Source organism: Phaethon aethereus (genome assembly GCF_964289735.1).
Source record: "Phaethon aethereus genome assembly, chromosome: 4".
Classification (NCBI taxonomy): Eukaryota; Metazoa; Chordata; class Aves; order Phaethontiformes; family Phaethontidae; genus Phaethon; species Phaethon aethereus.
In genome coordinates this window covers 67554317-67578728 of record NC_138578.1, presented here as the reverse complement: position 1 = coordinate 67578728, position 24412 = coordinate 67554317, and the positions used below count along the sequence as shown (strand labels likewise).

At 38.0% G+C, this 24412-nt stretch overlaps 2 protein-coding genes across 2 annotated transcripts in view; one reads left to right on the top strand and one right to left on the bottom strand.

The window, feature by feature from the left end:
- The window catches only part of NCAPG (non-SMC condensin I complex subunit G), a gene marked incomplete at its 5' end in the record, with an annotated part of 29387 nt that extends 19148 nt beyond the window's left edge, over positions 1–10239 (top strand). The window contains 6 exons of the mRNA XM_081999586.1: positions 2754–2928; positions 3369–3530; positions 4370–4541; positions 8623–8715; positions 9156–9234; positions 10053–10239. Coding sequence (XP_081855712.1) covers positions 2754–2928; positions 3369–3530; positions 4370–4541; positions 8623–8715; positions 9156–9234; positions 10053–10179 — 808 coding nt within the window. The 3' untranslated portion in view covers positions 10180–10239. The remainder of the gene's footprint in view (positions 1–2753; positions 2929–3368; positions 3531–4369; positions 4542–8622; positions 8716–9155; positions 9235–10052) is intronic.
- A 4889-nt stretch (positions 10240–15128) lies between these two features.
- LCORL (ligand dependent nuclear receptor corepressor like) overlaps positions 15129–24412 on the bottom strand; it is a gene marked incomplete at both ends in the record, with an annotated part of 86106 nt that continues 76822 nt past the window's right edge. The window contains one exon of the mRNA XM_081998715.1: positions 15129–15312. Within this exon, the coding sequence (XP_081854841.1) occupies positions 15129–15312 (184 nt within the window). The remainder of the gene's footprint in view (positions 15313–24412) is intronic.

Sequence of the window (24412 nt, the reverse complement as noted above, 5' to 3'; positions counted from 1 at the left end):
ATTATGTGAACATATACATTGGTCTAGCAGCTTTAGGAACCTTTTTTGATCTTGCAGAAGTAGAAATTGCACAAATGCAAATTAGACCTAAAGGTCTAGTTCAGCCTCTTATGTATGTCCAAAAGTAATATGCATAATCTCAACCTGTGACTATTCTGAAGGCTTTCTATTAGTTCCCTCTTACCCCTGTGGCCTTTCACTTTTTTCTTTCCTAAGCTTATAATTGAAACTGTTCTTCAAGATACAGAATAAAAGATTAATCTAAAAAGATGTGCTTTACTTATTTATGCTGTTGAGCACTACAGGTAGACTTTGAAGTGTCACTAAAAAGTAGCTAGCAGGAATGCTTCAAAAGAAAATAATTGGTGCCCAGCAGATATCAAAGCAGCAGGCTGATTGGTTGTGGTTTGGGCTTTTTGTGTTGTGTGTGGGTTGTTTGGGGTTTTTTTTTGTGGATTTTTTTTGTTTGTTTTTGTTTTTATTTTTGTTGTTGTTGTTTTTGTTTTTAACCAAAGAATACTCGAATCCAAATTCACAGCAGATTCAAACTCTTGGTAGTGGACAAAGGTGGTAGAGAGCTTATGTAAGGGGATAGGAGCTTAAATAGTAATTCTCATCTCCTTTCACTTGCTGAAAAGAAAAAATGTTTAACTTTTTGGTTGTTGCTAGTAGCTTTAGCCAGTCTAAACTAGCTGAGTTTTTATCTGCTTTTTTTGACGGTTAAGAATTATATATTACCTTACCTATTTTTCCAAAACAAATTGACTTACATTTTTTGTAGCCTATAAGTTTCCACATTAAGAGGAGTAGTTCAAGGGGGAATTGGTTTGGAGAGAAAAAAAAAACCAAAACAAATGTATTTTTGCTGTTGTCAAAAAAAACAACAGAGGGAGAAATACCCAGTCTCCTTCAGAATGGGTTTTTCCCTACTTTTGAAAGTAAGTAGCAGAAAAACTAATCTCATATGCTTCTAGTATCTCTGATATTGAGTCATGAATTAAAGCTTTTAACATTGATAAATTTTTGCCTGTGAATGTTGTCTCCTGACCCTGGGAATCTTTCTCTTTTTTTATTATTACTTGTATTATTATGAGTTGAGTTCTAATGATTGCCCACCTGAGTAATTCTCTGTATTTCAAAATCATTTGCAAATGAGGCAACTCCTTCTTGGTCATAGATGACCTTTTTCTTGGAAAGAAAAACATGGTGTATGCTTTAAGCAAAAATCAGAAAAATCAGTAGAGAAAAATACTAAATCTTAGTCTGGCTCATTGGTTTGGCATCTCTGTTTAGTTAGGAAGCCTCATTAATTTTCTGTCTCAAAACATTATCTGCATTCTGGATCACAAACGGTTCATTTTTAAGATGAATCATTGTGTGATTGGTAACTGAGGGTCTTTGCTTACTGCTACTGTGTTTTCAGAATAGAATTATTAATTACCAGGCATAATTCAGAACTGTCTGCAAAATTGCCATTCAGAAAAAAACTCATGTGATGAATGAGATTTGGCTGAGGTTCTTAACTAATTTTGGTACTGATCTCACTGAATTTTAAAATTCCATTTGTTTTCTGGGTGTTGTTCTGTTAACCCCTCCATCTGGTCAAAGATATATGCAAGAGGCTTACTTTTTGCAATTAAATATTTGAACTCTGTGTGAGGAATAAAAATGCTGTCAGTGGAGTGGCATGGCATGCTAGTAACAGGGACAGGATCCTGTAACCAGTGACCAATTCTTATTCATGGAATGTTTTCTTAAAGAGTAATAAACTCTCTGGCAGCTGAAGAGGAGAAAGTTCTGCCTTGTGCCTGTATGCTACTAGACTATTTATTTATTTTTTTTAAATTTACAGGAAATAATCTGAATGATACTCCAGTTATGCTTGAGCCAATCTAAAGCCGTAAAGCTGCTGAAAGGGAGAGTTCTTGCTTCCATTCTTTCTTGCCCCAGTTTTAGTGCTGAAAAGGTCTTTTGGTTAGCTGATTTGGCTCAATAATCCAGCAGCAAACAATCTGCTTTTTAAAAATTATTTACTTTCTTGGTTTTCTCCTGTAGTTATTTGGGTTCAAATAGGAGTTTAACAAGTATCAGAAACAAAAAAGGCTTCACTTCACCAACTAGTACCTTTTTCCACACCTTACCTTTTAAATTGTTTTGACCGGTCTTGTGGAACTACGCTTTTGCACAACTTGCTGCAGAACCAAGTGCAACATAATTTTTAGGCTTGCTTGGCAGGAGTTATTAACTCTTCTGAGAAAAGGAAGTACAAGTATTTCTTCCAAAAATCTTGTTAACCACTGCATTTTTTTTTTTTACCAGGCTTTCTTGCTTTCTTACACAATGAGATGTATCCCCAAAGAAAAATGCTAGCTGGAAGGAGAAATGAGCAGAAGACAGATTCATCTAAATAAAAGATTCAGAGAAATGTATTTCTGTCCTGTAATAAAGAATATGCCTGTGTATATCAGTTAGGCTTTCAGGAAGGATGAACTTGCAAACTGTTCAGAGGCAGGAACTGTTACTTAAAACTTACTAAAAAATACTATGTGCTAGAACTTAAAAGAAATTGGTTCTGTGAAGCAGTTTTGATGTCTTGATCCTGCTGGCTGTCTCTACCAACGTGGCTGCTCCCACTTTGCTTTTACTGATGTATTGTAATGGGTCTGTGAACTTTCATCATAGAGGAGAAAATTTAGGGGTGAATTAAGGTTTAACTTTGTCTCATTATGTTACTAATGTTTGACTCGATACAGGTCTAACCAGGAATGCTTTGAAGAAGCTTACCTTCCAACTCTGCAAACACTGTTAAATGCGCCTGCAACTTCACCTTTGGCTGAAATAGATATCAGTAATGTTTCTGAACTGTTAGTGGACCTGACCAGACCAAGCGGACTGAAACCTCAGTCTAAAAAGTCTCAGGACTATCAGGTACAGTGTGTTAAACTGGAGGAAAGCAATATTTATGTCTAGAGATTAAGAACTGGCTCTGTTCACTGACTGCTAGCTGTCTGGGCCTCTCTGAGATTCCTAGTGTCAGAAGCTGGATTAAATGAGAGACTGTTCGGGTAATGAAATCTTCTAGCTTGACTTCCCTTCACCGCTGCCTTTCGTGCCCTGCCCATCCCCCAAGTTCCCCTCCCTCTTACATTTAAAAATGCTGGTAGGAAGTTGTACCATTCCTAATTGTCTATACTGGGAAAAATATTTATAAAAATCAGTTGGTGTATGTATTCAAAATACTGTATTTTAAGAAAATGTTTACTATGTAAAATTAGTCATTAGCTACTTAAATCAGAATGATCTCATTGCTGACTTTTGTAAATAGTTAGCAGCAAAATTTCCAATTATCTGATTTCTTTCCTTTACAGGACTTAACAGTGCATGATAGTTTAGCAATGAAAATTTGCAATGAAATCCTGACGGACCCAACTGCACCAGATGTTCGTATTTATGCAAAAGCTTTAAATTCACTAGAACTCAGTAGTTCTTCCACAGAGAATCTTCTTGTTCTGCTCAATGAAATTCTAGAGGTAGTACATAAATAACATGGATCTTTTTTTTAATTATTAGCAATCTAACGCTTAAAAATGAAGTGCCTTTTGTTTACTATGACAATGTGACTGGAATTTCTCTTTTAACCAGTCTTTGAAAACTAATTTTTGAGTCATTTACAAAAATCTGAGCTGATATCACTGTATAATTTACATATTTCAGCTACCGTAGAGTGTAAAACCAGTATGAAACGGTGTGCCCAACTTGATACATTTCAGTACAGTGAGTTCTTTTGATAACTGTGGTGTAGTTAATTTTTTTTTGGTTAAAATAAGATTCACTATTAAGTCTTTTGCAGTTTGGATGGCTTATCATTAGTTAATAAATAACAGCTGAAATTTTACGCCTAAACTTATGATGTAATTGTAAGATAATTAGGCAACATGACAAGGGTGCTTGATTTAAGATGAAGTGAGAAGTGACTACAAGAGTGATGTGAAAGTTTTTAGATTGATGCTTTCATTAAGAAGAAATAAAGTAAAATTTGGGTGTGTCACAGGGGAAGGCAATGGTATACAGATATGTTGAAGAGCATGCTGAATCACTATGGGCATATCATCCAGAGGTAGCTGTGCTCCAGGACTCAGCTGGAAAGGTTCAGTTGCTTTAAGGTTTTTTCTGGTTTCCTTTTAAAAAAAAAAAGTATTTCAGGGTTTCAGTGCCTGGTGTTGATGGAGAAAGTGTTTCTCCTTTCAACTTGACTAATCATTTTCATGTCACAGTAAATGTAACTAATCCTATTAGAGGGTAAATGTAATGGATAAAAGAAATAGTTGTAAAATTAAGTAGCACTTAACATTAAATTTCTCTTCTCCAGAAAGTGAAAGATAAACTGTGTCAAAGAGCTATTGAGAAGATCAAGATGAACTTGACCAAAGATCCTAATGTGGGCAAAGGCCACTCTGAAAGGACTGAGGAAACAGGCCTCTCTGAAAGGACACAGGAAACTGATACTACGTTATCTGAAAATACTAATCAAAATGAAGAAGGTAATTCAGAAGAGGTGTAGCTTAGTAGTAGGTATGCAACTGAGTGACTTGTTTAGATGTGTATGAAAATAAGTTTTAGTTTTCCTTCAGTGAATCAATCTCATTTCTGAAAAAATGAGAAAAGGTAACATCTAGTAAATATGGATACAGCTATTTGTACTGATCTATTTTCCATTTTTTTTACTGCTTTTTAATCAGATTCGGTGTCATCTTGTTACTCTAGCATAACCATGCTGTATTTTGAGTCTTAAGTTCTGCCCTGCCCTGCAGCTCTTTCTGCTAACAAAGACAAGTATTAAAATGGGCTGCCTTTTTTTTTTTTTTAAGCTTTTTGGCACACTCATGTGCTGAGTGAATACTAGTGCCAACTAATTCATCTTTAGAATGTAACTCACTAACTTGGAAGAAGAAACAAGTAGTTTTTGGGGTTTAGTCTTTGGAGTTACCATGCCTGTCCTTTTTCCAGACTGTATTATAGCAGTATATAGCCAGTATCTTCAGTGTTGACACCGATCTGTCCTTGTTACAAGCTCATATGTTGGAGCCAGATTTGTTTTTATTGCTGTTTAAGAGCTTGAATTTGAAGTAGCTGGAAGACTTGCCACTGCTTGCACAGCTTATGCAGCTGCACGTGCCTTAGCAGTGTATATTGTGCTGGTGCCACAGAAAGTGTGACATTTTCTCAGCAGAAAAGCAATTGGATGAAACTTGTTTAGGTTTGCTTGCAACTGTAAAGCAAAGATACTGACCTGTAACTGTTTTAAGGAGATCACGTTTTCTTTTAACATTGCTTTTAATAATTCTCGTATTTTCTAGTGGATTATTTCAGGGCTTTAATCTGTTTCTGGAAGTGTCAAATACTTTAATTTTTTAGTATCTTCTATGTTTTCAAATATTTATTGAATGGGAAGTTGGAATTATGATTTTGAGAAAATAGTTGTGCTGATTTCTGCTAAAATCTGATAATGCTTGTTACTATGAATTTCTCATGAAAGAGGACTTCTGAGTACTTTTTAAAAGCAGGCTGTAGGAGAAAAGTATTGTTCCCTTCCCCTCTTCCCACCCCTTTCCAAATACATTTGGGATCATTAAAAATAAAGCAGCATTTACTACTTCAAACTTGTAAATGATAGCTGTGAGCAAAAAGGGCAACAGACCCTATTTTTGTCCTTCAATTGCTGCAAAGGAGATCTGGATTTGACGTTAGGAAAAAAAGCTTCCTAGCTATAACAGTTTGCTGAAGAAAGATGTCCTAAAATTGTTAGAAATTATAAGACTAGAATACACTATTTCAGTTGGAAGGTACCTACAACAATCATCTAGTCTGACTGCCTGACCACTTCAGGGCTGACAGAAAGTTAAAGCATGTTGTTAAGGGCATTGTCCAAATGCCTTTTAAACACTGACAGGCTTGGGGCATCACCCACCTCTCTAGGAAGCCTGTTCCAGTGTTTGACAACCCTGTCTGTAAAGAAATGCTCCCTAATGCCCAGTCTAACACCCTCCTGGCACAGCTTTGAACTGTTCCCACATGTCCTATCACTGGATACCAGTGAGAAGAGATCAGCACCTCCTTCTTCACTGCCCCTCCTCAGAAAGCTGTAGAGAGCAAAGAGGTCAACCTCTCAGTCTCCTTTTCTCCAAAGTAGACAAAGCCAAAGCCCTTAGCCACTACTCATAGGGCATTCCTTCCAGTCCTTTGACCAGCTGCTTTGCCCATCTCTGAATGTATTTGAGTACCTCAACATCCTTCTTAAATTGTGAGGCACAGAACTACACACAGTAGTCAGGGTGAGGCTGCACCAAATGCTGAACACAGCGAGACAATCACCTATCTTGACCAGCTGGTCAAATTCATCCCAGGACACAGTTTCCCCTGTTGGCTGCCAGGGCACACTGCTGACTCGGATTGAGCCTGCTGTTGACCAGCACCTCCAGATCCCTTTCTGCAGGGCTCCTCTCCAGCCACTCCTCTCCCAGTTTATACTTGTGCCCAGTGTTGCTCTGTCCTGGGTGCAGTGTCTGGCATTTGGTCTTGTTAAATTTCATGCCATTAATCATTGCCCAATGCTCCAATCTGTCTAGATCTTGTCCCTCAAGAGAGTCAACAGCACTTCTTAGTTCGGTATCGTCAAGCAAACTTGCTAACGGTGCATTCAACCGCTGCTTCCGCTATCATTGATAGATTGAACAGAACAGGCCCTACAACTGAACCCTGAGAAATCCTGCTGGTGACTGGTCGCTAGCCAGATGTAGCCCCATTCACTACAACCCTTTGAGCTTTGTCCTTCAGTCCACTCTTCACCCAGCGTGCCACGAATCTGCTCATCCATTATAAAAAGCCTTACTAAAATCCAGAAAAACTGTATCTACCACCTTCCCTTCGTCCACTCGGCAGGTGACCTTATCATGGAAGGATATCAGATTAGTTAAACAGGATTTTCACTTTGTGAACCCGTGTTTACTGTGCCTGATGATTGCATTATTCTTTAAATGCCTTTCAATAGTACCCGGTATAACCTTCTCCATATTTTTTTCCAGGAACTGACGTTAGACTAACAGGTCTGTAGTTTCCAGGGTCTTCCCTCACACGCTTCTTGTAAATTGGAATGACACTGGCTAGATTCCAGTCAGCAGGGACCTCCCCAGATGCCCAAGACCTTTGGTAGATGATCGAGGCGAGTCCTGCCATAACATCCACTAGCTCCTTCAGTATTGAGATTAATCCCCTCAGGCCCCATGAGCTTGGAAACATAGAATTGTTTAGGTTGAAAAAGACCCTTGAGATCATTGAGTCCAACTGTAAACCTGACACTGCCAAGTCCAACACTAAGCACCACGTCTACATGTCTTTTAAATACCTCTGGGATGATGACTGAACCACTTGCCTGGGCAGCCTGTTCCAATACTTGACAAACCTTTTAGTGAAGAAATTTTTCCTAATGTCCAATCTAACTCCCCTGGTGCAACTTGAGGCCATTTCCTCTTGTCCTAACCCTTGTTATTTAGGAGAAGACTGACACCTACAGAGACTCGCTACAACCTCCTTTCAGGTAGTTAAGAGAGCCATAAAGTCTCCCATCAGCCTTCTCTTCTCCAGACTAAACAACCCCAGTTCCCTCAGCTGCTCCTCATAAGACTTGTTCTCCAGACCCCTCACCAGCTTCGTTGCCCTTCTCTGGACACGCTCCAGCACCTCAGCGTCTCCCTTGTAGTGAGTGGTCCAAAACTGAACACTGTATTCGAGGTGCGGCCTCATCAGTGCCGAGTACAGGGGCATGATCACTTCCCTACTCCTGCTGGCCACACTATTTCTGATACAGGCCAGGATGCTGTTGGCCTTCTTGGCCACCTGGGCACACTGCAGGCTCATATTCAGCTTATGGACATTCAGCTGACACAACTGGTCCCTTACAATTTTAGTGTTCTCAAATGGAAAGTCACTGTTCCCACACCCGTGGTCCTTGGACTCAGGCAGCCTGAGGTCCATCAGTATTGACTGAGGCAAAAAAAGCATGGAATGCCTCTACTTTTTCTTCATCCCGATTAGTCAGGTGACCATCTTCAACAAGTATTGGTCCAATGTTTTCTTTAGACCTCCTCTTGCTATTAACAGACTTTAAAAAGTTATCTGACACAACACTGGCCAGTTTCAACTCTAATATAGCTTTGGCCTTTTGTATTTTCCTCCCTGCATATATGAACCATGGCACTCTAATCTTCCTGCAAAGCCTGACCTCGCTTCCAGAAATCATACAACTTTTTCCTCTTGAGCTCCATGAGGAGCTCCCAGTTCAGCCAAGCTGATCTTCTGCCCCACTTGCTTGAATTAAGATGTCATGGAAGGGGCTAAATAATTGTTAGGAATAGTTTACATGTGACTGACCTATGCTGGGGCAGGGTTATAGCTGAGTGATGTTTCAAGCTCCCTTGTAGCCTTTTTACCTAATTTCTAGTTTATGGAAAAAGTAGAGTTAAAATTGTGTGGCTTTTTTATAACAGCCAAAATTTTAAATTGGTACTTAAGATAAATTCAAAGTTGATTATCTGTGACTTCTGCCTGTGGTATTCTGTTTAACAGAAAATAAAAAAGATGCTCTTCATACTCCAGTTAATGAAGTTAAAAGTAAAGCAATTACAAAATTGAAATCCACAAGAGACAAAGCTGGCAAAGGTATGCACTAGGTTTTTCTGGCTAAAATACTAGTTGTTTTTAAGAAAATAATTTCACACTAACTTTTTGTGAACATACAGCTATAAAAACCATTCAGTCTTCATACTCCATTGTAGTTTTTAAAATTTTATTTGTTAAAAGATTAAAATAGTCTGTTTTGTGGAAATTTTTGTGCCATTAGCCTCTCCCAACGGCACAGAATTTAAAAAGTCAGAGTACAGGATTTCAAGATAATTTGGCCACAGTCATTTACAGTAACATACAGGTGTTCATGGGAGCCGTGGTACATTGCAGGTTTTTTCTTGTTGCTTTCATTTTGTCACCACATTCTGAATATTTATATGTTTCAATGCAACATCAAACAGTGAAGAAAAATAGAAAACTAGTTTAAGAAAAGAAATGGTGTTGTGATACAAAAAGAGGCTTTTGCTTATACTTAGGACAACGGAAAGCTGCGGCAGGAGAGAGGCCTGTGAGCAGGAGAAAAACTGGCGCAACTGTAAAATGCAGTAGTGAAAGGTAAATCCTTTTCTCTCCACCAATAATATTCTCTATTCTCTATAGAATAATATTCTGTATTCCTAATACACAGATAAATACTTAAGAAGAAAAATTTTCTTTGAACTAGTACTTTTGAAACAATAGCAGGTTTGACAGCTTCACGTTTTATTATCATTGCCTAAGAGCCTGTAACTTTTTTTTAACCTACCTTTTGTGTGTGGAGTTATCACACATTTGAGCTGACAAAAGTTAATTTTTTTTTTTTTTTTGGCTTACATTATTACTCTTCTTCCGATCCCTTTTTCTGTTTTTTTAATAACTGTTCTGTGGAGGAATCAATTTTTTAATTTAAATTCTTTCCCTCCTCCACACTTTTGTTGCTTGTTCTTCAACATGTAGTTGATAAACTTCTAGAAATGACTGATAAGGGTATATACACAGTGTATTCCTTCCCTTATGATCTTATAGGATGTAGGCATTAAAATGACATAATCTTTGTAATTTTCAACTGTGCTCACACTTTCTCAAGCAAGTAATCCACGGACTTTAGAGTGACCAGGGTCAATCATTCCCTTTTGCCTGTTTGGTGTGTTTACCTTGATACCACCTAATCTTTTGGGGGTTTTGCTTATTTTGCAAGTGCTAACACTTGGTTATCTTTACTGATACTGCTCTATCACTTGGAAAATGTTAATACCTTTTTCTCAAAAAGAAAATGTTTATTATTGTTACCAAGTACTTTTGCTCTTTAAGACCATGTTTCAAGTTTGTTAATATAAAACCTCTTCAGTTTGCATAGTGTTTTTGGCCTTACTTTAAAATATTTTACATTTCAGTGGCGATGAAATTCCAGAATTGGTCCCAATGCCAAGTTCAAGGCCTTCAAGACGAGCAAAAACAGTGGCACTTGAAAAAACAAGAATGAATCTTTCAAGACTTTTGAATAGGGAAGCAGATCAATGAAGACAAAAGGAGAGCGTACTGGTACTTAACATCAGACTTGAAAAATAAGATTTTTTTTCTCTGTTGTTAGTCATATTTAACTCTTTTTATAGTATGATCATGTATAATTCTAGATTTTTCTAGGAGCTTTTAACTTCTTTTAAGTAGATGCTTTTGATGACTTTTCCCGATATGAAATCCATCATTAATGTAATAAAACCATATTAAAATATTACCTGAACAAAACTTGGATTTTTAAATTGGATTTATTTTGCTTTATAGAGAAGAATACCTTCTATCTGCAAATAAAAATTGCTGTTGGTGGTAAGTACTTAATAGTTAAAGTTGTTTTGGTATTTAACATTATTCAGAGAGATTTTGTGACCTGGAGTGGTTGCTTGTGATGGCAGCAATTTTGAATGTACCTACCTTTAATGCCCCTACTTTCTTCATTTATTGGCCTCTGTATCTGCTGACCAGTTTTTATTGTTCATGTTAACATAAAACAGAATTAATCTTTATTGTGAATTATGCTTCCTGCAGGTATGTGTCCACTTTTATTTTAAATAACGTTGAAATGGTAAAATTGATTTTACAAACCTAAGCCTCAAAGTCTGCTACTGATCTTTACCTTGTTATATAAAATCAGTAATGTGCTTTTAGAAAAGCATAAAAATATTTGTGGTACAAAATAAGATCCAATAAGGAAAGGAATACTTAAGTACAGAAAGGACAAAAAATGAAATACTTCATAAGGTCTGTGTACTGTCATTTTAAAGTGGCATACAATTGTGGTTCTTTGTAGCTTTGAAGTTCACAAACCTTTTTCTAATGGCATATCCAGGAATAGTCGGGAGTTTGAGACACAGTAAAAGATTAACTTTAAATGGCAAGTAGTAGTCACTGGTAGCTGAGCAGATTCACTCTGGAAATGCTATTTTTTTGGTTTGGAAACACTCTGTCAATCATGTCTGTCTTTTGCTATGATATAGATAATTTCCAAGGCACTCGGATAAAACTCATGTTGATTGCTTGACATGCGCATCTCAACTACTGATGCCAAATGCAGCTTTCTAAGGAACTTGTATTTAAAATAGGTAATACACTGGAAATGATAATAGTGGTAATTCTCAGAAATGGCGTAGGGACACAAGTGAAAAATAGCGTTCCCAAAGTGTAGTGCCCAAACTATTATGCTATTTTCAAGCTTGCATATAGAAAACAGACAGGATTGTGTTGCTTTTCCTCCCTTCCAGTTTTTGTTGGAAACTTGTCAAACCACAAAATGCCAAGACACACTTTTCTGCTGATATTTGCTGTTCTGAAGCTTATGTAACTGTGATGAATTATTTTTATTCATCATTTTAAACAGAATTTTGAAGTCCTGAGCTCCCTCTTTTGATAATTCTTTTCTTCAAATCCCCAACTTGTGTTCTAGTGTGAGTTTGCAGACATGCAGCAACTTGAGATCAGAGACAGTATCTGTCCCCTTGAATGCTGCCTGAACATAGTTCAAAAGGGTGATGTATTTCCTGATTATTATATTTCTGATTGTCAATCAGAGCTTCTCTTGTGCTTTTAAAGTTTAGTTGTTCTTTTTTAATTACTTCAGTTACAAGTTCTCTCTCACCCTTGCTCTTGTGAGTGGCTTGTTCTTATGCCATGAACAGAAGAGCAAACTTCAACCAACTGCTCCTAGTCCACTCTTTTGATTGAGTTTCTAGCAAAAGCAGGATCAATAAAAATTTATGAAGTCTTCTCTAGGAATGCCTTCCTGAATAAACTGAAGACCTTCAGTTTTGCCTTCTTGTTGTTCTCTTGTACCTTGCCACCCATGCAGGTTCTGTCTCTGGCATCTCTTTGGAATGCTGTACTGAAAAGATCACATTTCCCTGAAGTCAGCTCTCGGTCAGTGGACCTCTCTGCTTTGGATATGGCGTTGCTGGTGTGTATTAGTAGAAGAGAGACACTGACACAGTGGAGTGAGTTCAGTGGAGCCCCCAAGCTGGCTGGGGGGCTGGAGTGCTTGCCCTGTGGGGAGAGGCTGAGGGAGCTGGGCTTGTTCAGCCTGTGGGTGTTGGGAGGACCCCCAGTTTACCTACAAGGAGTCTGTTGAGGAGATGGAACCAGGCTCTTTATTGCACATGATGGGAGGACAAAAAATAATGGGCATAAGTTGAAACTCAGGCTAGAACTTAAGGAGAAGGCAGCAGTGGAACAGGTTGTGAACAGTTGGAATAGGTTGCCTGGAGAGGCTGTGCAGGCTCTGTCCTAGGAGGTTTTTAAGACCTGGCTGAATCAAGTCCTGAAGAGCCTCACAGCTGGCCTGCCTTAGAGCAGGCTGTAAGGCTACCAACCTCCTGAGGTCCCTGAATTACCCCGTGGTCCTCTTCCAGGCTAGAAACTTGACCAGCAGCTGGCATGTAATTTCCAGCCCCTCTGGGCTCTTCCCCTGCCCGGCTCCCTGTTGGTGTATGCTCATGCAAAATTACTTCATCTTTTGAGGAGGGATGGCTGCTTAATTGCAGGGTAGGATGATCAGATGTGTGTTGTATTTTTCAAAGCTGATTATTAGCAATAATCCAGGTTTAAAAGTATGTGGCTGACTTTCTGAGAAAGCTGGGTGTGGTAGCAATAGAGTACATCCAAAGGTGATAAGGAGCCTGGTCTGGATGTATACCTTAGTACCTGCAAGTGAAAAAGTCTTGCCTTGGTATGCATTACTCTTTCTAGCTAAAATAATGTTGCAGACTTTTATTTACTGATTATTTACTTTTTAATTATTTTTATTCTATGGGTTGAAAGTACCCAACTTCCTGGCTGCTTAATTAAGGAATAAAATTTTAATCCCTAAGATGTTCTAACTGACCTCTAAACAGCCTCTTTGTTGCTCTGAACCAGTTACTGTGCATCCTTTTGTCTTTTTGCTGGCTAAACACAACAGGGTGTCAACCATGAGCCACACTAGACCTAGAGTTGAATCTTTATTAAATAATGGTAAAATAGCAGTGGTTGCTTATTGTCAAACTTAAAGTGATCCCATGTTTATTCCTACACTAGTTTTTTTTTTTTTAAAAACCAGTTTTGAGATTGGTTTTGTTTGCTTGCCTAATAGGTCCCTTCAGACTACAAACTAAAGCACTTTCTCTTGATAAGTAGTCTTTGGCTGGTGGCTGTTGCAAGGTGAAGGGTGAGTGCTGCACCAAGAACATTTCTTTTTCTAGTTTTGTTGTTTATTGTATGACTTAAAGAAGCAGTTAGTAAGCTTGGGCTATGCCTGTATCTGATGCCTATCTGAAAACTTTTGAACTTGTAAGCCAATTGGAACTCAGTATGACATAAAGGGATCATAATTGTTAAAAGTTAATGGAAACAGACAGCTGCCTGGAGGCAAGTGACAGAAATGTTCTGGTATTTTTACTTGGTCTCTGAAATGAGAAAATCCACCTGGCATCTGCTCCTTGAAGCTGCATTACCACTGCCTGTAAGACTTTTTATGTCCCTCTTCAAGATAGCCCTGGCTCCTTACTGTTCCTTCTGCTTTGGTGGGGCTCCACTGAAGTCAACTTCAGTGCCTCTCCCCCAGGAAGTTTAATTCTCTCTCTGGCTTTCTTGCACTATAGAATCCAAGTGCATTAAATAGTTGACATACATAAAGACCCTCTTAGGCAGCGTGTCATGATGATGAATGTTCATTCTTTTAATCATGTTCTGCACTGTCTGACACTTTGGTGACCCAATATCCTTGTGGGATCTTGTGAGACTTACCCAAATTCACGACAACTTTTTCATTTCAGTTACGGGATTGCACCTGCAAACCAACAAACTTCTGTAAAGAAGCATTGCATCTTCACTTTGTTACATAAGATGATAATTTTAAGTGAATCCTTAAAACCTTTGTTTTATAAAACACAGTATCTTCCAAGGACATTTCCTTCTGGAAAATTAGTTCTTGGCAAGTAAAGGACAGACAACTTATTAAGAAGTTGAGTTAAGAAACCTCTACTCTAGCTATTGAATGTATGACTCCAGAAAAGAGAAATGTATCATATGGTTTTATTCTAACACTTTTGTTATAGCTCTATTAATAATAAAGTTTTGATGAATGAAGTACATGAACCTTGCTAAAGCTGATCTAAGCATGGAATGTGTACAATGTAGTCAGCTACAACCATTTACTACTACTTTGAGTAGAGTTCAAAATTTTGATGTTTACATTGAGTTTTCAAAGTACACGGGGGGAGGAAAAAAGGAAATAGGAAGAGCATTTACATCCATTTTAATTGGTGGCAGGCATAAATTCATAAAAACAAAAGGGGACGAAAGACCATTTAGCAGAAACCTCAAAAAGTGCAGATACAGATTTGTTGAATGACAATCTTTCCAAGAGAGTCTCCTGCAGGCTTGGCCCTTCTTTTTGACATTATAGTCCTTAAACACTGTCACACAGCAGTTTTCAAGATCAATGAAGATGAAAGCGTACTGCAGAAACAAACTGGTGGTTCAATACATTTCAATCTGTTTGCAAAGGAGATCTCAGATTAATTTACCTTTTCTTTTTACTGCTTTTCTTCGAGGTAGTTGGTCTCCACCTGTTACAGATTTGTTTTAATTGTTATTACCATAAATCTTTACATGGTCACCTATGCCACAAATTACATAATATATTAACTTTCGTGCACAAAAATAAAATTGGGAAGTAATAATTAAAGAACATAGAAAAATCACAATACTATTAAAGGGGAACATCTGATTCTGATATAAATTTGTACTGCAAGAATTTCATGATGGTCAGATGTGAAACCTTTATACTTAAAAAAAGAAAAAGTACATCAAAATGAATAATGCTAGTAGTAATATAAAGCCAAATCACAAGATCATTTCAAGATCAATGTAATAAATGCTTATTATTCAGCAGAAAAAAAGATCAGGAACAATGTACAAAATAATAGTGCAAGAACAGCTGTGATCTATTTGTTCTCATCAGTTTTGAGATTTTGGTTAAAAACTTTACAGCTGGCGAGAGATGCTGCTGAAAAACTCAGATTCCACTCAGTGGGCTGATTAAGGCACATCTTTATGGACTTCAAATGTTCATTTTCTGTGTTCATGTCTATTGAATTCTGCGGCTCCGAGACTTTCACTTGTAGTGTGCTGTGAGAAAAGGGGTGGGAGAGGGGGGGAAAAAAAATGAGAAAAAGTTTAGTATGCTTTCCTCTGCCCCTGCAAACAAGCAAACTGGTAAGAGCCAAGATGAGATGGTGACAAACTGTGTATACTGTTGGGGTGGTTTTCTTGTTTTACTATGTTCCAGAAACACTGAGGTCAGAACCTGACTGCGCTGTGCTCTCCATGTTGTACAAGTTGATCGGGCTTGTTTGCGTTCAAGTAGCCGAGGGCCTGTCCTAGGTCAGGCTCCTGCTCGTGCTGTTCCTTCGCACAGGTGAAAGAGGTGTGTTCTGCAGGCTGGCCTGCCTTAAATCGTGTCCAGCTGACTGCTGTAAAACCACAGAGCAGGAACTGGGCAACAATGTGGGGTTGTGGCTTTTTGCTGACATCGTTAACTTAGTACAGCCACAAAAGGACTAATATGTAGACAGTTTCTATTTTGTTTCAAATCTAGGAAAATAAGTAACACAAGAAGGAAAAGGAACCCAGCCCTTTGTGGAAATCACTAAGCAGACTAGGATGTAAGTGAATTGAATCATACTCTCACTGTTGCCATATAGACTCATAGAACAGTTTGGGTTGGAAGGGACCTTTAAAGTCATCTAGTCCAATGCCCCTGCAATGAGCAGGGACATTTTCAACTTGATCAGGTTGCTCAGAGCCCTGTCCAACCTGACCTTGAATGTTTCCAGTGATGGGGCATCTACCACCTCTCTGGGCAACCTGTGACTGGGTTTTACCACCCTCACTGTGAAACATTTCTTCCTTAGTATAGTATAAAAGGCACGGTAGTTATGCACACTCAGAAGACAAGAAGGTAGAGTTTGGAAATCCTAATTTCAAACCTCTCTATCCCTACTAATCTTTAAAATTTTTTTTTTCACTGCCTACTTCCTGCAGTGATCTGTGTCCTATGTGCAATTCACTGTTTCTCACCATCCTTTTCAAATATTTCAAAGACTGCAAGAATGATACAAAGTTGGAAATATTTCTAATTACTGAGATACTAAAAATGAAGTTCTATGTGTTGTAATTAAGTGTAGGAGGTAATGATCATGCTATAAACTACCTGCACATAGTTTCTCCCATCAAAGGTGTGTTTAAGCAGCAAGAATATCTCTTAATGGCTTGTACCTGCTGCATTTCAGGACACCAGGTTCATCACAGCACTTGGGTGCAAATTATCAAGGATTGAATCTGCTGAAGTAAAATGTTTATCTGGGTGAAGAGTCTAGCTAAGGACATTCAGTAATTAATTATGAGACTATAACCTAAAACATACTAGCTTGTGTTACTCAAATACTATTGATTGACTTTGATTAAACTTTTTCCTAAGTCATGCCAAGAGGGAAAGACAGCTTGTGTAACATTGTTATTTTTCACAGATGATCTGAATCACAATTTTCATTCTTCTACATTTTATGCAAGCTCTCTAGAAGGCTGTGTGCCTGTCTGGCATGGCATGTCTTTCTGGCATGGCACTCCTAATTTACTAACCCCAGTTCCTAACCCTCTGTACCTGGGGTACTGCTCCCATGCCCCACCCTTCCTTGTGTCCCCCTTCTTCTGCCTCTACTTTTTGTCTTGTTTTTGCTTTGTACCCTTTTCCTTCCTCCTGGTTTGCACATGCTCTTGTTGGTCTGGTATTTTCCTTCCCATAGGAAACACAGAGTACAAGTGTAGGTGACAGAGAAGACTTTAGTCAGCAAGGTTACTTTCTTGAATTTACCACTTCTTCAGCCTTGAAACTTTGCCCTGTGGAAAGTCAAAGCCTTTTCTTATGACCATGGGATTAAGTGTATATATGAGGTGCTGCAAGGGCTGGCTTCTGAAGTCTTGCAGCTTTCCCCACCCCTACTCAGTGTGCTTTCCAGGTGTGGCCAAGTAGCAAAACTCAAACTCTTAACAGAAATAATTAACAGCTAAATGAAGAGATAGGGCTGGAATGTTGTTTTGTTTGGGGGTTTGTGGCTGGGTTTTTTTTGGTTTTGTGTGGTTAGTGGGTTTTTTTTTTGTGGTGGTGGTGGTTGTTATTATCTAAAAGGAACATAAATGCTGTGGGAATTAAGAAATTGCAAGCTCTGAAGGAGTATATACCTGCAAAGTGCTTTAAACAACAGCATTTCTACCATCTTTAAAGCAGTAGATACATAAACCTTGTTTAGTGCTGGGCAAGTGCCAAAAAGAAAAAACTAAAGGTTCATGCTTCTCAGATGATTTGGCATGTTACTTAGTACAATTCCTAGTTTATTCACAAAGTCAGTATGGACGTTTTCCAAACACCACTGCTAGCAGCAGGCAAGTGAATACTAGGATTTAGTGCAATTGTGACAAAAATTCCTTGCCATTTGCTTGGACTGCAAATGCAGAGTGCTATGATACTGCCAAACAGCACTTTCTGAGGGCCTGTCCTACTCTTTTATCTTTTGGGGTTTGTACAGGTTTCTCTACAGGTTGTAAAAGGGAGGACTGAATTTGCAAAACTAGAACTGAAGTATATGCTGGTAATTTCATGCAGTAATTTACCTCTTACAGAAGAACTCTAGGAAACTCAAGAGTTTGGCATTTTAAGAGAATGCATAATAATGGGAATAAAAAAATGTTAATTTTTTTCAGTTCACCACTATGAGTAACATGAACATAAAAAGTTCAAGTATTTTTGGAAATTTTACCTCAGTAAAAATGAAGTGGAAAATAATACAGTTAGAGATCTGCATTAATATATTTGTTAACCAAGAAGAAAATAGTGTTTAATCTCGCTCTTCATTCTTTTACCTGTAGTGACGTATTTTCTAGCTGTTGATGTAAAAAGGTATGAAAATGGTATATTTAAATAGTATTTTTAATTACAGTCTCTGCTTTAAGGTGTAAAATTAAATAAAGCTGTTGAATTTCTCTAGCTGAATCCACCAACAGATGCTACTGTACATTTTATTCTGCTCTGCTTACAAAAGGTCGACTGTGCACTAAGCATTCCTCGAAAGAGAGATGTTTCATACAGGAACCCTCCTGGCAGGAGGACCTGAAGGTTACAGACAGATGCTACTAGAGGCCATGAAGCCTGTAGCATGTCTCTACTCAACATCCTGGAGTTCTCTACTAGTGACAGGACACACTGGTTGGCCAGTGCAAGCTGAGGATGCCTGCGCATGCTGTTGGCTTGCTTTGGATGCTGCTGCACACAAAACCGGGGTCTAGAAAACTAGATGTTTGTGGGTTTTTTTCCAGCTTTTGTAAGTCTTGATTCCCAAATCACTGTTACTAAATCATCTCTGAATTCACACTCTTTCAATAGCACTGGAATAAACAGGCAATTGCCTATTAAGTCTAACAAATCACAGCAGCCAAATTGGAATAATGCTGATGGATGCTGAAGTCCTGGCTAGTCTCCCCTGGCTACTAAGCAGCCAACGCTATGTGTGGTTGTATGGTACATCTCCAGGCCTGCTAGGACCTAAAAAGATCATCTTTCTCCACTGAAGCTTTCCTCCTACCATTAAAGCCAAGGAATTAAATAGAAAGGTTTTTGAATTCAACCTTCTATTAAAGTGAGCAACAAGGGGCTTTCCCATGCCAACAGGCAAAAGCCTGTTTTTGTCCATACTTCCAGTTAAAACTACTTGAATACAAATATTTCTAGAAATTTTGCTTCTCTGGCTTTACCCAAATCATTGTTATGATAACAAAAACACTGATTTTAATAGGAGGACATGAGAGCTATATCAACGTATGTAGTAAGTTGATAAGCTCAAAGAACATTATTTTCTTTTTGTGCTTGGCAGCCTATTTTCTATGCAGTTTGGAACTGCACTCTTCAGGAAAAATAGGAATTTGACACCTGTTGTACAGAAATTACAAAGTTAAAAAATTCTGGCTAGCTCAAGTCCACACATTTGCTGAGTTGATCTAAGTCTATGACACATCAAGGCCACCCAGCAAAAGTAGGAATAGGGATAAATGTTTCTATCTGTTAGGTGACTCCTCAGCATTTCCTATCAAAGAGATTACCATCAATGTTGTACATTTGCATGCTTTAAAATTACTATGAAAGCATCATTGTAGGGTTATGTTTCTCTCAATTTTTTGCAACACTTATTTCACAGAATAAAAACAGCTCATTCCCAACTAGCTGAGAGCTAGGTCAAACTGTTTTTTACCCTCCTGTCTGACAAAAGTTCTGCAAACCGAACTCGTTAAACACACCATCAATGATGTGCAAATTTATAGCTTGGAAAGCATGAGAGCATTTGTGACATATAGCACTGACCTGAGGCCTTTACAGAGAGGTTTCAAAAATACTGAGTAGAAATAGTAAAATTTTAGCAGCATAGAAAAATTCTCTCTATACAAACTATTCAAACATTTCCTAGAAAAGGAAATAGTGGAATATATTAGGTTAAAATCTGCAGTGACTACAGTAGGCTCAGCATGCTTTCAAACAGAGATTTGATTTGATAATGCAACATACATTGAAATTAAAGCAAGCACACACAGATTTATTGCCTCTAAAATTTAAACTCATCTTTCCACAGTGCCAAAATGCAACAACAAAGGAATCTACAAAGAAATGTCTTGTTTCCCATCATCAAATGGGTTCTCATTGTAATAAGAAATAAGATTTTTCATCTGAGTGGATGGAATCCCGTTTGGCAATCTGAGAGAAAGACAGAAAAGCCCTGGAGATGGCATACCCAATTAGATCAAAGCAAGATAGGGAGATAAGCAATATCCAGGGAATCTTTTAAAAATTAGACATAAGAGCTGGGTTTAACACTCCTGGAGGACTAAGACAAATAAAACAGTACACAAGGCAGAACCAAGACAGGAGGTGAACTGAATGGAGACAAAAAGATGGTGAGAAATCAGAACCAGACACAGTCCCAGACTGAAGTTAGGGTGGAAAAGTTTTTTGCGGTTTAACTTGCACAGAGACAAAACTATAGAGCAGTGGGTGTTTGTTGCACCTTTTGCATCACTAATTCATCTTCAAAGAAGACAGCACAACAGTAGAACCACACAACATATTGTACGCGTTTTCAGGGAAAAGTTGGGCAAGTGGAATAGGTGACAACAGTTTCAGAGCACAGTCACAGAAGTAACATGAGTTTCCCCCCAAAACCAGTCAGCTCTAGAAAATGTTCTCACTCCCTTACACATAACAGACCAGAGGCAACATAAAAGGTTTAAACTGCAACTTCATTGCAGAAATGGGGAACCAAAAGAAGTATTAAAAGAAAAAAAAAAATCAGACTTGCACAGCCATGGAAGTAGAGTTCAGTACTGCTGGCTCCCCAAAATAGAGGGCAGCCTGGAATGTATGTTGAGAAGTTTAAGTATAGACAACATTCCTGCACCCTTTTTGAGTTATAATTATTTAAAGCAGCCTGACTTAGAAAGTTGTTTAGAACTTGTGATCTTTTCGGTAAGAACCACTATGTTTTGTGTTAGTACAGATTATTTAGCGGTCCACAGAAGGCAGAGGGTTCCTAAAGAACAAGGAAGCAAAATATTAATGTAAGCTGCCTCTGAATGGGTATGAAGAAGTGGTAAAATTTTAGGGCATAATTTACTAGTGGTGATAGCATTAGACCTGTTAAAAAAAAAATAGGACTATGATCTCAAATCATTCACAGCATACTACGGTCTTCAAAGATTTCTGAAACAAAAACCAGCTAAGAATCTAGTGGTTGCAAGGAAGCATCATTAATTTTATGACGAGCATAATCAATTCTTAGCATCCAGGTACTGCTGTGAAACAGGTCTGCCTCTGATCATCAGTTCCATTGAAGAAAACTACCTAATTTCTACACATTATTAGAAGCTGGTAGCATGCAAATAAATTTAAAAAACCCTGAACACCTGTTGTGCAGATGACTACTGTTGCATTTGCCTTAGAAATGTATGTTAACAGAAAAGTTTTTTGCGATTTTTATTCTACTTATTCATAATTAAAAATGTTTTTGAATGAGGTATGATGGTACGATAAGGCTGAGGCTTGGAGGTTCAGAACTAAGTATGCTGGTTCAGGTGGTTCTCGGGAAACAGAATGCCACCATCTCAATACTGGGATGAATACAGCTACGTGAATCTTGTCATTTGAGCTGGACTAATCTCAAATCTTTAATTCATAATAGTTTTTGTCATTACAAATGCAATCATATTATGGAGGGAGATCATCTCAGAAATATGGTGAGACAGTCCCTGGGTGGTTTATAAGCCACCAGACTTCTGAATTAAGGAAGGTCAAACAATAATTTGCAAATAAGTAATTTCATTTTCTGAGAATTCTACTACTTAAATACAATTTTAAAACAGCTGTGAGTAGTAAACTGATAAATATAAGCTATCTCAGGAAAAAATATGATATACAAAAGAAGAATTTCTTCAAACATACATCTCTAGAACTTTAGACTAGAAAGACAGGTAAGAAATACCACCACAATTTTAAGAATGGATACCTTAAGTAGAGCTCTTAAATTTATATTTGTGTTGTAACTACATTTCTTAAATTTTAAAAATAAATGATTGTTACTGAATGCTTTGTAATTTATGCTAAGTGCCCCAATAAGAACATTGAAACCTGACTTTAGGTAATTCCCGCTCCCCACCCCCCCCAACCCCCCCCCAATTTGGCCTCCATTCCGAATGGAAAACATGACACAGATAAACGCACCATCTAAGTGAGGAATAAGACAATATTTTTTTGGATTAATAAAAGTATCATATTGTATTTTTACATCTTCTAGACAAGAATTTTTCAGCTAGGCTTCCATTTCATGTACAGGAAAATAATCCACTATGTGAAGCAAACAATCAAGATTTCAATAGTTTGAAATAGACAACTTTGAGGGTAAGCCTGTGTCAGTAAAACATCAAGTATAATCTCTGTATATCTGTGAAATCTGCACCTTAGATAAGAGGAACCTGTGACAAGTTCCATCTGAAAAGACTGATTTCCCTAAGCATCTTAATTTTTATGTATGCATGTATTTTAATATGAAATGTGACAGTCTTATTATTTGAATTCCTAGCAGGACCACAATTTAGAAATACTCTCCCCTGAGCTGCAAAATTAAAACAAAGAGTAAGAACACCCTACAGAAGACCTGCTTGGAAAAACATGAAGAATGTAATCACATTACTCACTAATGGCTTAACAACTGATATAAAACATTCAAACACAAGTAGAAATGCATAGGCTTACGCTTTTGGAAGGATTTTAAGTCCTAAGCTAATGCTAACTTAAGGCCATTTCTACTGGTATGTGAGCAGTAAGGAAAACAGGTCTAAAGTTGACCATCACTGAAGAAAGAGCTACAGCCAAGTTAAGCTACCTGCCGCACTTACAGATAAACCATGACAAAAGACAGCAGCACAGATTCCTTTGATGTATGCCTGAAAGCAGAGACAGAAAGGAGCACGTGGCAGTAAGCAGAGAACAGAGAGCAGGTGAGCTGGCACAGCCATTGAAAGAAAAGTTTGTGAAACTACTGTCTAAATTTAATTTATGGTAAGGAACAGATAAAGCTGAATGCAAACAGGTGAGTTTCTGCTGCTGAAACAAATCAGACAGTAAAATCTGTCAGACTGACAAAACCAAACAAAAGAATGCAGAAAAAAAGCCTAGGTCTCCATAAAGCATGAAGTTTCTCACTGAATATTTACATCCTCTTAATGAAGCAATAGATACCATTATCTCTACTCCAAAGAACCTTGAAGAATAATCTAAGCAGCCTTTACTGATATCTAGAACATGAGAGAAATCAGCATCATAAAAAGGTCCCCTTCCTTCAGTTATGAAAAAAATAGAAATATAAATTGCTAGACCTGTTCCACAAGAACAGAATGTCCAATTTGCCATAAGAACGGCAGCAGAAACAGTAACTTTTCTGGAGTTATAAAGTGTCTAGAGCTGTTGGCCCAAAAGCACGGAGCTAGGAAGACAAGGTCTGTTTATTCATCCTGATTTTGGAAGAGGCATGTATCTTTACACTGTAGGAAAAAAATTAAAAGTTACCTGGTATTCAATAAGAAAAAGTTAATTTAAAAGTAGGCATGGCTGTTCAGAAAAGATTTGCCAAACCTGGATTTGAAGAAATCTATTGATAAAGGCTGACTGACATCTTGCTCATGTGATATTATAAATCTCTGGTCAGGTGTAAGAGATGGTATGGACCAGGACAAGTACAGAGTGACAAATACGTAGTTTAAAAAAAAAAAAAAACCAACAACCCCAAAACCAAAACGAGAATGAAATTGGGCTGCACTCATTCTGCAGTGCTCCCAAGAGTATGCTTTGGCACTCACAAACATACAGCTTGGAAAAAAGAAAGCTGATGCATGATCTGAGAATCAATTAGAGTTTGGTACTAAAGGAAGGCAAAGTATGAAAAGAGGATGGAGATGAATGTGGAGCAACCAGAGCGTAATGGTCTGAATGGTCTGAACAGTGGTTCAGACATGGGCCTGAATAAAATAAATCAATAAAAGCAATGGCGTAAAATAAACAACAGTTCAGCAGAGACCATGGCAAAGTACCAACGCAGGTTTAGTCAGTTCTTTTCACAAAGATGTAGGTGCCTATAAGGGATCACATATGAAGCACAAGTCAATGCTATATCGCTGTAAAAATACAAGTACCATGACACCGGAAAAGCAGTGGGATAGCTAACATTGGAAGAGATAGCCCATGACAAGGGTGTAATTTTCATTATGCGAGCTATGGGAAGCGGTTAGACATCCTTTCTGGGCTCATCAGCCTCCCTGAAAAAGTGTGCACGCTCTCTATGTTTCTGTCAGAGAGGAAAAAAGGGAGAAAGCTGCAGGGAAACCATAGCTAGTCTGACTTCAGTTAAAGGGCGCAATATAAAAAATAGAGTTCACAAAAATCACACACTGAGAAAAAAATAATAAAGTGAGCATTTAGATGAGAAAACAAGTCAGTCAGCTGAAAGCTGGCAATCCAGTAAGGAGGAAAAAGAAATAACAGATGGAGGAGACATGAAAATTGAAGTAATTCAAGGTGATACCTTATGCATTGAAAGGAGAAGATGGAGAGAGAGGTGTCTCAAGAACAGCGTTATTT